Source organism: Lampris incognitus, chromosome 11, assembly GCF_029633865.1.
Source record: "Lampris incognitus isolate fLamInc1 chromosome 11, fLamInc1.hap2, whole genome shotgun sequence".
In the NCBI taxonomy this organism is placed as follows: domain Eukaryota; kingdom Metazoa; phylum Chordata; class Actinopteri; order Lampriformes; family Lampridae; genus Lampris; species Lampris incognitus.
In genome coordinates, this window is record NC_079221.1 from 17,164,331 (window position 1) to 17,176,768 (window position 12,438).

The 12,438-nt window shown below is 42.2% G+C and overlaps 1 protein-coding gene across 1 annotated transcript in view; it reads right to left on the reverse strand.

Annotated features, from left to right (window-relative positions):
* Window positions 1-28: 28 nt before the first annotated feature.
* Window positions 29-12,438, reverse strand: part of hecw2a (HECT, C2 and WW domain containing E3 ubiquitin protein ligase 2a) — a 44,315-nt gene continuing 31,905 nt past the window's right edge. The window contains 13 exon segments of the mRNA XM_056289320.1: window positions 29-813; window positions 1,297-1,409; window positions 1,871-1,956; window positions 3,299-3,413; window positions 3,811-3,957; window positions 4,155-4,284; window positions 5,143-5,241; window positions 6,703-6,855; window positions 8,061-8,174; window positions 9,105-9,225; window positions 10,104-10,192; window positions 11,102-11,185; window positions 11,691-11,787. Coding sequence (XP_056145295.1) covers window positions 702-813; window positions 1,297-1,409; window positions 1,871-1,956; window positions 3,299-3,413; window positions 3,811-3,957; window positions 4,155-4,284; window positions 5,143-5,241; window positions 6,703-6,855; window positions 8,061-8,174; window positions 9,105-9,225; window positions 10,104-10,192; window positions 11,102-11,185; window positions 11,691-11,787 — 1,460 coding nt within the window. The 3' untranslated portion in view covers window positions 29-701.

The window sequence follows — 12,438 nt, forward strand, 5'->3', positions numbered from 1 at the left end:
AGAGGCCTTTGCACCCCTTCCAATAAAACCCGCAGTACACACCGGTGTGCGGTACCCCGAAAAACAAACTGTTGCGTGCATGTAAGCATGAATGAATGCGTTTTGTTTTACCTCAAGATATAGTCTACGTCCTGAAGTATGATAGTGATAAGACTTCAGCGCCACATTAGAAATAACACAGTTTAGAGGTCCAGAGAGGGAAAGGGACGGGGAACCTTTGGGAGGAAGTTCGGGGCTTCTTAAGCAGCTGTCTCTGGGTGCAAGGTGCAGGTTGGGTCCCTTGGGGAGGAAAGGGCTGGAAATCCAGTAACCAAGGCCATCATTAACTGAGGAGATAAAGCACTCGTGTGGCCCTGTGAGCAAAATGTGTCTTAAAAACAAAAGTGTAAGGGTACAGTTTTTAAAACCACTTTACAATTCCATAACCTTCTTCTGAGGTCATCTACTTTGTTGAATCCCATCAGAAATGCGAGAGAAGGTTAGGGAATTGGAGAGAGGCCTGCGTGTTATGTGAAGGAACGCCATTGGAGACCAGGGTTAAAAACGGTGGACTTATCCACGAAGATAGTTGCCTTTTCAGTGTGATTGTTTTTTGTTTTTTTTGTTTGTTTTGTTTTTCTAAGTCTCTCCGCAGTAAAAATTGTTGATTTCCATTCGCTTTCTCTCCAGTGGTACACCTTCGGTGTAATGTCATTTTGAGGTTACTCCAAACCAAAAGTGCTAGTTTCCTCTACAGCGGTGACCATCTTCTCGTACAGCATAGAGAAGGAGGGGTATGGTGGGAGGTCCAGACGATTAAAGCAAGTGTGAGCCCTGTGGATACACACACAGATACAGACACATGCACAAACAGGTGAAAAACATTTCTGGAGAAATATATCAATATGACATGTCTGTAAGAGGGCAACATTTGACAGTATTTGCTCTACTACTAGTAACACTACTATTAATAATAATAATAATAAGAAGAAGAAGAAGAACTTCATTCAAAAGAAGACGTAAAAAACAAACTAAAACCGAAAACATAGGAAAAAAAGACATTTTTAAACAGTGGGCATCATAAATGTCTACAAAAGTGTGACATGGGTTGTGGGATTTAAAAGTTAATACTTAATTATCTATCAGTTCATTAATCTCCTCAGTGACAGCGTTTGACTGTCTAGGGATACTGATGATATGAGCCCAATCAATCTAAAGTCTCGGGCGTACACTGCCAACTGGTCAGAAGCTCATGTATCCACATCAGGGCCCCGCCATGACACCATGATATTCACTTGTATGGTCCAGCAAACCTACCTGGGTAAAGATGTGATTTTGCCCCACTTCTCCACACAAAATCTTCGGGGTCCATTACTCCCCCTTAGAGAGGCAAAGCCCTCATAGGGAATACTGGAGGTGCCTGTCACAAACTAGAGAAGAAGAGACAATGGTATATTGAAAACTTAGGCACATCCCATGTGTAGGACCATACCCAACTTCTATGGTCTTAAATGCATGCATGTACACAGCATTCATAAACACTGTCTGACTATGGAGAGCTTTGAAAACATATAACTCACTCTCACTTAAGATGGGCTTAAATGTGTCATTTTTGTTTTGTTTTATTCATTTATTTCACTTAAAGATCGGAAATCTCTTTTCAAGGAACATGCAGGCAAAAGTGCAGCCTGAAGATGAATATTACAGAATAACAGATGCTTTGTGGTCTATTGGTAATCAAGAAAGTAAACAGACCAAATCCTTGTCATCTGAAGGCTTTAACCTTAAGCAATACCGACGCTCCACTGCAAAAATAGTGGCTGCAGGGTGCAGTGCAGCCATCTACCACAGGGTGGCTCACTGTGTGCATGTGGTTGTCCACGTGCCCTACCTGCAGCAGCCTCAGCCTCTGCTCATTGTTAAACCGCTCCACTGCTGCCCAGAACCAGCGAATCACTATGTGGTTGTCATGGTAACCTGGAGAGAGAGCGATGACGATGCATGAGTCAGACGAATAACATCCTGGGTCTCTATCCCTCTCCTCCATTGGTTCCCCTACACCCTCTTGTCCTGCTCAATTTTTTTTATTGCATTTGACATTTTCCTTCTCTTTTTTGCAGGATCCCTACTGTTTAATATTTAATGGTCCAAGTCTTTATGTCCTAGTCAATTCCTTGATTAAAAGAGCCTTGTAGTGATTCCAGCCTGACTGTCAGTTTCTGTTGTTCTGCCCAGTTGTCTGCCCACAGCTGGCAGCATTTCACCGTTATTGGCCTGCCCCTTAAAAAGGCTTTTAACTTGATGTCTTAAAAAGGCCCTGGATGATGATGCTCATCCTTGTGCTGTACACTGCTTTTTGCATGAAAAAACAAGTGTAAAGTCTTTGTTATTCACCAAAATTTCGAGTCATTGCTGTTGGCAACAGTTCTAGCTAACAAGATTGTTAAATGAAAATGTAAACAACATGATGAAATTAAATTCATCACACACAATTAACGCTATAGCCTATAGTAGTACTAATAACGACCATAATAATTAGCAAAAGGTAATGTTTTGCTCTCCTTGGTCACTTTTTGTCAAGGCACACAATGGCTATTTGATTACAAACCATCATCTGTAATCTGCAGTTTGTGGGCTTGTGGTTTATCAATTCTAAATGATGCTCTTGTTCTCATATCAACCTCTAAACCTCCTCAACAGTAGATTTAAGTGGCAGCATGTAATCAAGGGTCAAATCCCTAGACAGCCTGACAAAATCTCTGGTTCATGTTGTTAGCCAGGTTGCAGATACAATGAACTGTACTCGAAAGCATGCAAAACATAAAAAAAAACACAAATGGCATAACATATCATTCTAAAGTAGAAAAACTGTATCTGAATAAAGCTATGAGAAAATTCAAAATAATCTTACCATGCGAGAACATTTAAATATGTAAATGGAATGTCTAAATACATGATTACATAAATACATAAATCTAAATACATAAATCTCCTGCACTGAAAAATCAAGGGGATGGGTGGAAATGAGAAACACTCTTCCTTTCACTGAAAATTACAGTTACTATTTATCAGCTAGTCACAGGGAACGTGTTAAAAGACTTTTTTGTTCGGTCTGATGTGATCATGTGGTATGTGAGATGCAGCGTAGGTATGTGTGGACAGGGTAGCGCTGAGATATAATATGTTTTCAGCTAACAATAGAAGGGAAATAAACAGCTGTATCGTCTGCTGATAAGTTTGCTACAAAATTGTATTTGACCCAGGTTTGATCTTAACCTTCTCCCCCCTGCCCCTTGTTGGTCATTCCCTCGCTGCATACCTCCTCTGTACTCTGTGTTGTTCCGCCAGTCTGCCAGATCAATCTCTGCAGTACCAGCGATAACCAACTCCAGCTCCCTGGCATCAAATACGGATACCAGCCGTACATCCACTACCTACCAGGTGCACACACACACACACACACACACACACACACACACACCCACACACACACACAAGCCGATGAGTGCATATATGTATGTTACCTTGTCTTCCAATTATCAAAAGATCTCACACTGACATCAATAAATTGGTGTACATCTGTTGCAAAAAATATGTATTTTACAGAGAGAAGTGAAGAGGTGACAGGAAATAAAATGTAGAATATCCCATCAATAACAAAAATTCACATATTATACTTATTAAAAAATATTTGCTCAGTAGTTTTATAAGTTTATCAGCTTACAAGCATCAAGAGACTGGTTGCATTGCTGGTAAGTTGACATTGTCCTGCAACTACCTGGATGGACTGGGCTGAGTTTACACACAAACCTCTGACATTGTGAGTCATACCTCATAGAAGCCTCGAACAAGGCTCTCTGTCTGCTGGGCTACTCCTCGCTCAATACGCCACTTGACCATACGCTCAATGTATTCCTTCTTGTTTTTCTCGGACACAGGGATCCCTGCCCCGCCAGGTTTAAGTTCTCTCTCTGTTATCTAGACAATCAGAGGCAGACATCGACAAAGGCAAAGCCTTATGTCATGGAATTTGAACCAGTTATCTAACTTCAACAGGCTATCCCCTAAAAGTGTCTGTCCATTTACAAAAAGTAAAAAATCAGTTATCTATCTAGCTAGCAATATATAGCTAGCAGATATCTATTATTGGATAGTTAGCTACTATCCGTCCATACCTGTCCGAAGACCTCCTCATTGACAGTGAAGGTGAGGTCCAGCATGTCTTCGATGTCATTGTCCTTCATCCACTGCAGGCTCTGGTGGAACTCCTCATCCAGGAACTCCAGGTCACTCAGGTCACATGGGCTACACGGGGTAAGAGATTACAGAATTGGTGCATTAAAGTCCACATAGAGTTTGAAGATTGTCTCCATTATGAACCATGGTTGATGGTAAGATGTGAATTTGAAGGGCTATGGGTCTTGTGTGCAATGCTCTTTCGAGGAGGTCATCTTGTGAATCAGTTTATGATCTGTAGCATGCAAAGGACCTCAAAAGCAAGGCTGTATTTTTTTGTGTTTCTCATTGGCCTTAGTTAGAAACAGGTCACTTAATGTTGTCCTCTATTCTCATCATTCCCACCAGTGTTCAAACAAGCTGTACTGTTATGATATGAACAATAAGGACACAGCATCTGCTCTGTATCTCTATTCTGATTTGGCCAAAGCCAGGCTGAGCAAACCTAGAACTGTTTACCCATGTCCCACACAGCCATTTGAGGTCCTCTAGTCTATCTAACTTTATCTATCTATTTAGAACCAAAATTGGATTTTGCACTGTGCTTCACTTTTCATGAGCAAAAAATAAAAAATAAAAAAAAGAATCGAGATACAACAACAGTATATCACCTTTATACCGCATAATGTGAACACATCCTAAAGTAACAGTATTCGATTTATTGCAAAACACCTGGGCTTTGATTCATTTAGACTTTTTACAGCATGGTTGCATGTTGTTTGGACAAGGCTATTTATATGAGGGTACCCCTGCTGATCGAAGCTGAGCCAGCTGCCAGCTGAGAGGACCTGATTGAAACACTAATTTTCTCAGCAAGGTCTTTTTGGAATGAGCAAAGAAAATGGGACTGGAAACACTCATCCCCAGCAGGATATTTGGAATGGACATACTGAAGAGTGTGCAATAGGAGCAGGCTCGGAGACTCACATGCGCAGAAGCCCCTTGTAGAAAGGACGGGTGAAGAAGGCATCCAGCAGGTACTGATGGACAAGAGCCAGCCCAAGGATCCGCCCACTGAAGCGGAACCTGGACACATCAAGTCAAAATAAGCACACGGATGGATGAGCTGGGACAAGTAGTAAGGCTGTATGAGTTCATCTGTGTGGGGTCCCAGAGGGGCTTACTGTGTCAGGATGACTAAAATAATGTCAGGTGAGCTGTTCATCATGTCAAAGTAAAATAAACCCACTTTCAAATCCTTTAAAAAAGAATAGTGATGGTGTTTTAAAAAGTATTTTACGTATAGCGCTAACTTTCTGAAGGCCTACCTGAGATAACACACTGACCAGAGTCAATTTGTCTTTCCTTTTTCATCCACGGATATGGTTATTTTTGACTATTTGTTGTTTGTTTCTCAATTCAGTTGCTGTCAAATCTACTAAGGTCAAAGTGAGCAGCATGCAATACGTCAGAAGAAATCTAAATTGTGAGGTAATATTCTCACAGGAAGTACAGGAGAGGAAACTGAGATATGAATATCTATAGGTAGATGGGCAGACACAGAGACAGACAGACAGACAGACAGACAGATAGATAGATAGATAGATAGATAGATAGATAGATAGATAGATAGATAGATAGATAGATAGATAGATAGATAGATAGATAGATAGATAGATAGATAGATAGATAGATAGATAGATAGATAGATAGATAGATAGATAGATAGATAGATAGATAGATAGATAGACAGACACAGAGACAGACAGACAGATAGAGATAGATAGATAGATAGATAGATAGATAGATAGATAGATAGATAGATAGATAGATAGATAGATAGATAGATAGATAGATAGATAGATAGATAGATAGATAGATAGATAGATAGATAGATAGATAGATAGATAGATAGATAGATAGATACAGAGACAGACAGATAGACACAGAGACAGACAGACAGACAGACAAATAGATATATAGATAGATAGACATACAGACAGACAAACAGACAGGCAGACAGACAGACAGACAGACAGACAGACAGACAGACAGACAGACAGACAGACAGACAGACAGACAGACAGACAGACAGACAGACAGACAGACAGACAGACAGACAGATAGATAGATAGATAGATAGATAGATAGATAGATAGATAGATAGATAGATAGATAGATAGATAGATAGATAGATAGATAGATAGATAGATAGATAGATAGATAGACAGACAGACAGACAGACAGACAGACAGACAGACAGACAGACAGACAGACAGACAGACAGACAGACAGACAGACAGACAGACAGACAGACAGACAGACAGACAGACAGATAGATAGATAGATAGATAGATAGATAGATAGATAGATAGATAGATAGATAGATAGATAGATAGATAGATAGATAGATAGATAGATAGATAGATAGATACAGACAAACAGACAGACAGACAGATAGATATACAGACAGACAGACAGACAGAAAGACAGACAGACATACATAGATAAACACATACACATAGATTTGACTGATAGGGGTCTCACCATTCATGGTGATTGTCTACAAAAGCAGACATGGGGCTAATCTGAACAGTGTACGTATCGTTGGCTGAATACTCAAACAAGCCGTAGTACGGGTTGAACAGCTCTCTGGACACCAGGAAGAAAAACTCTCTAGAGGGTCCACTGTAGTCCAGCCTGGAGAACACACACATAGTATTTCCTGGATGATATACTTTGATTTTAAGTCTTAATAATGACTTTCAAGGAATTACATGGTCCAGTCCCCGGCTATATTTCAGGTCTTTAAACAACCTATGAATCTGAGCACTTCTGCATGTTATAAAATCCACACTAAAAACAAGAAGAGATTGAGCCTTTCACCAAAAGGACCTCTGACTTTTGGAGCGCCCTACTTGAACAACTCGGACGAACAAAGTTAGTTTTATCTTTTAATTGAATCCGTAAGTTAAAAAGCACTTTCAGAAGCAAGCATTTTTCTTGCAAATGTCACTTTTTACCAGTTCTGTGGTTTCTGTCTCTTGCTTCCTGCTTTTTTAAATCTGCTGTAAGGAACCTTGTAACATTGAAGAAGTGCTACACAAATAAAGATTTTTTTTTTGGGAGGGGGGGGGTATTTCCCCCTTTTTCTCCCCAATTGTACTTGGCCAATTACCCAATTTCCCGAGTCGTCCTGATCTCTTCTCCACCCCCTCTGCCAATCCGGGGAAGGCTGCAGACTACCACATGCCTCCTCCGATACATGTGGAGTCACCAGCCACTTCTTTTCACCTGACAGTGAGGAGTTTCACCAGGGGGACATAGCGCATGGGAGGATCACGCTATCTCCCCCCCCCCCCCCCAGTTCCCCCTCCCCCCCGAACAGGCACCCCAACCAACCAAAGGAGGCGTTAGTGCAGCGACCAGGACACATACCCACATCCGGCTTCCCACCCTTAGACACGGCCGATTGTGACTGTAGGGACGCCCGACTACGCCGGAGGTAACATGGGGATTCGAACTGCCGATCCCCGTGTTGGTAGGCAGTGGAATAGACCACCACGCCACCCGCGCATATCATTAATTATTTTTATTTGATATCTGCATAGGGAAAATTAATGGAGAATATTTTCTCCTTTTAAGAGCTACATAGCAATGCACTGAAACCTGGGATTTCTTGAGTTCAACTGTTCAGTGATCAGCTGGGGGGATTCTGGCTGGACTGGAAAGCTACCATGTGTGAGCATATACCAAAGTGTGAGTTTGATGTGACAGATGGCCTGGGGGGAAAAAAGCATATACGCTCATAAATGGATTGATAAATGTAAAAACAAATACACACTTCCACTTCTTTACAGTAATATAACAAAATGCACTGGAATGAAGCAGATCTTATATCTTACCCCTCCTCCCCTACAAAGCTGACGTACAGCTTACTCCTCTGCAGGTCCTTACGGGAGTAACACATGATCTGGTTAAAAGCATCTTCTAGAAGGTGGTCCCTGCGTATGATTAGCCTGACAGAAACCCAGACACACACACACACACACACACACACACACACACACACACACACACACACACACACACACTATAAATACTATCACACTCCTCTATGAAGAATTTTGTCTTCATTTAAGAGGAATCCTATTCTCCAGCCCCCCCCTTTTTTGTATTCCCCCCCCCCCTTTTTTTCTCCCCAATTTTATCCGGCCAATTATCCCCACTCTTCTGAGCTGTCCCGGTCACTGCTCCACCCCCTCCGCCAATCTGGGGAGGGCTGCAGACCACCACATGCCTCCTCTGATACATGTGGAGTCAACAGCTGCTTCTTTTCACCTGACAGTGAGGAGTTTCACCAGGGGGACGTAGCGCACAGGAGGATCACGCTATTCCCCCCAGTTCTCTTTCCCCCCCGAACAGGCGCCCCGGCCAACCAGAGGAGGCGCTAGTGCAGCGACCAGGACACATACCCACATCCGGCTTCTCACCCGCAGAAACAGTCAATCGTGTCTGTAGAGACGCTCGACCAAGCTGGAGGTAACACGGGGATTCGAACCAGAGATCCCCGTGTTGGTAGGCAACGGAATAGACCGCCACGCTACCCGGACGCCCTGCCCCCTTTTTTAAACCTGAATAATCAATGAGTTTGATCATGCAACAGTGGAAAAAAACATCAGTGATGTTTAAACTCATCCTGATGTTATACCATCATATGTTTGACTAATTTTGTCTTTCTTGAAGAGGTTTAGGGTGACTTTTTCTCCCTCAAAGGGTTCAAATCTGTATTTTATATCTTGACCTTAGTTTGCGCTTCAGTGTGGGATGACATGCTAGCTGTGGGATTTACAGATCTCTGCCCTCTGCTGACACTCCCCCCTCCATCTGAGCAAACCTCCAGGCTGCACTGCTGAAAAGTGTGTCCAACTTTTAAGCCAGACACCTACTTGACTTTCCCTGGTCCCTGCCCGTAGCCCTTGGTCTCCAGCTTTCGATAGAAGTTCCTCAATTTAGCTTCAAAGTCTCGCTTGTACGGCGCCGGAGCGCGGGCGTTAGCTCGCTGGGTGCCTGGGATGAAGGAGCAAGTGAACGAGATCAGAGAGATGGATAAAAGCAAAACAGAAAACACAGTGTGAAAGACAGGGTGAGAGAAAGAGATAGAGATAGAAAAAACACAAACAGAAAGATAGAGAAGGATAAGACAGCGAGACAGAAAGCAGGTCAGATGCAGACGGTGGGAGAGAGAGAGAAAGACACGGGATCGACACAGACAGAAAGATGGGAGAAGACAGGGAAAGAGTATAAGAGATAACAGCAGATGGGAAGAAAAAAGCAAGAAACGATTAAACAGCAAAACTGAATCAGAAAATTAAAATTACAGAGCAATCCAGTCGCATCTGTTACAACATTCCTTTACTCCTTTGTTTACTAGTTTACTGAGCAAATATGTGTTTTATGAATGAGAGCGCTAAGTAGTTTGTCCAACATATTTTATCTTATTATCTTTGTGAAGTGTGTGTGTGTATGTACATGCATGCTTGTGTATGTAAGTTTGCGTGAGTAATATATATATGCATATACAGCACAAACATTTTATTTTCATTTGCAATTGACTTTTGTACACTGGGTGTCAATGTTTTACGTATCCTCCACCCTTTAAGGCTAACTGGACAGACGGCACCAACTCCCATCTTTTAAGGATTCACCCCTATACTTCCACACCCAAGCAAATGCTGTGTGGCAGTGAAGTGGATGGTGAGTGTGCTAGCAGGAGCAGAGAGAGAGAGAGAGAGAGAGAGAGAGAGAGAGAGAGAGAAGAGAGAGAAGAGAGAGAGAGAGAGAGAGAGAGAGAGAGAGAGAGAGAGAGAGAGAGAGAGAGAGAGAGAGAGAGAGAGAGAGAGAGAGAGAGAGAGAGAGAGAGAGAGAGAGAGAGAGAGAGGACTTACCAGGAGAGCTCTGAGGAGAGGCGAGACAGTAGCCTGGGTGGAGTAAGGCATGAGGTGGCACATATGACATCACCTCTTCTTCGAACAAGCTGGGGGAAAAAAAAGAAAAACAAAGTCCTTATAAAATGGCTCCTGAATTACTGAAGTACACTCAAAATATGTTTTCCCTCTTCAGTCTAAAACATCTCCGCTTTGTAAAATACTGGCCATAATCCCTGAATGTCATTTGCTTTGTCTGTTGTTTGAAGTCTGTTTTTGTGTAACATTAACAGCAACTCAAATTCCAAGTGCATGCCAGTAAGTCATAAGTCTGGTTCTGGTTCTCTGATGCTAAAGGTAAAACAACACAAATTTGATTTGAGGGGTTACAGTAGGTACACAGACGGTGCCACTCCTTTTTTCACTATCTATATTATGCACACAAATCAGCCTAACTGACATACTGTACAGTACTGTATGTACACAACATATGTCTTCAGTTGACACAGTTAGCAAGATGCAGTCAGTGCACATGACTGCATATATTTAACGTCACCACACTATGCAGCAATGAACTACAGCGAAGACGTCAACGGTACAGACCACTTCTCCAAATGTGCAAATGTGTGTGCATGTTTTACAGCAGGTAAGAAGTGACATCATAGCAGACACACATAAGTACGGGGTTGAGGAATATGAGATTAAATAAAACTGGACCATGAGATTGGTAGCCGTAATCACATTACTATTGCAATGACCAGATGCTATTTGAGAAACAGAAAAGTATTTCATGGACGTTTGACATGGAGAACTTTGGAATTAAATGATACAGATCACGACATCGTAAAGGCTGAAAATTATTATTAACAATTTTTACATTTGACCAATTATTAATTACTGAAATACTAATGATAGTAGATGAGACATGAAAACAGGCAAACACAACACACACACACACACACACACACACACACACACACACACACACACACACACAGAAACATACACAGGGAGCTAACCTCAGCAAAATGACCAAATCCGCATCACTAGAGAGACGAGCCAGTCCGGACACACCCTCGCTGCGAATGAACTGAACTTTCTCCCTGAAAAAATACATATAAACACACACACACACACACACACACACACACACACACACACACACACACACACACACACACACACACACACACACACAGGTCAGGGTTTTAAGTAAGGCAATTCATTAGGATTAAAACATTAACTGTGTGTTTAGGATGACTGATGACGATGGCAATGGCGGTGCAAGTGGTTTTCAAGGGCAGAGAACGAAGAAAACAGAGAGAGAGAGCGAAAGAGAGCGAGAGATGGACAGAAAAAATAGAGAGGGAGAGAGAAAGAAAGACAAGGAGAAACAAAGAAAAAGACAACAGAAAGAGAGATGAGGAGAAAGTGATAAAGGGAGCAAGCCGCACCCATAAGCACAGGGAGACAGATAGAGAGACAAATAGAGACAGACAGAGAAAGACAGAGTGAGAGAAAAAGAGAGAAAGAGACACAGAAACCCAGATAGAGAGACAGAGCGAGAGACGGGGAGAGACAGACAGACAGATAGCAAGAGAGACACACTTGAGTGAATGATTCCTGGCGAGCTCGGGTTGCCTCTCCTGCAGTATCTCTAAGATGTTGGGTTGCCGTAGAAACGCCACAATCTTGTCATTGTAGGCTGAGGGAGGAAGATGAAAGGATTAACAAAAATCAGTGCTTCAACTCTTGTATGTATACACCTGGATGTCGTGTGTCTCTGGCCCCCTTTACACCTGGTATTAGCATATTTCTTTTACCTGGCTGTGTCTGGACGTGATTTAGACAGAGTATGTAATGTGGCATTAATTTTCATCCCTGTTGTCAAAGTTGAGATCTGACTGCACTATCCTGCTAACTGCAGAAAATCACTGCCTTCCTCAAGCAGGGTTTAATATTTTTAAAGAAAATGTGCCTCTACTAGGCAGGCTATGCCTGCTATGATAAAAAATTGTGACGTTGCGCTATTATCTCCTTTTTTTTTCTTCTTTTTTTTTGAAGTGGAGGAAGAAGCTGTTTGGCACACCATAGAAAACAGCAGAGTACAGGGAAGGCAGTTTTACACAGATGCTCTTATCTCAGTACCACTGGTGGACTACCCCCTATGCCCCCATGTTCGAAAAAACGGCGCAATAGCATCCTCTTGGATGCCCCTATAGTAGATAAAACATGATAAAGTGCCCTCTGGGGTGGCCGATGTGCAAGACAATGTGATATAGTGCCCTCTAGGGTGTCCTTCCAGTGGACAAAATGTGATAAAGTGTCCTCTAAGGTGTCCTTCCAGTGGAGAACA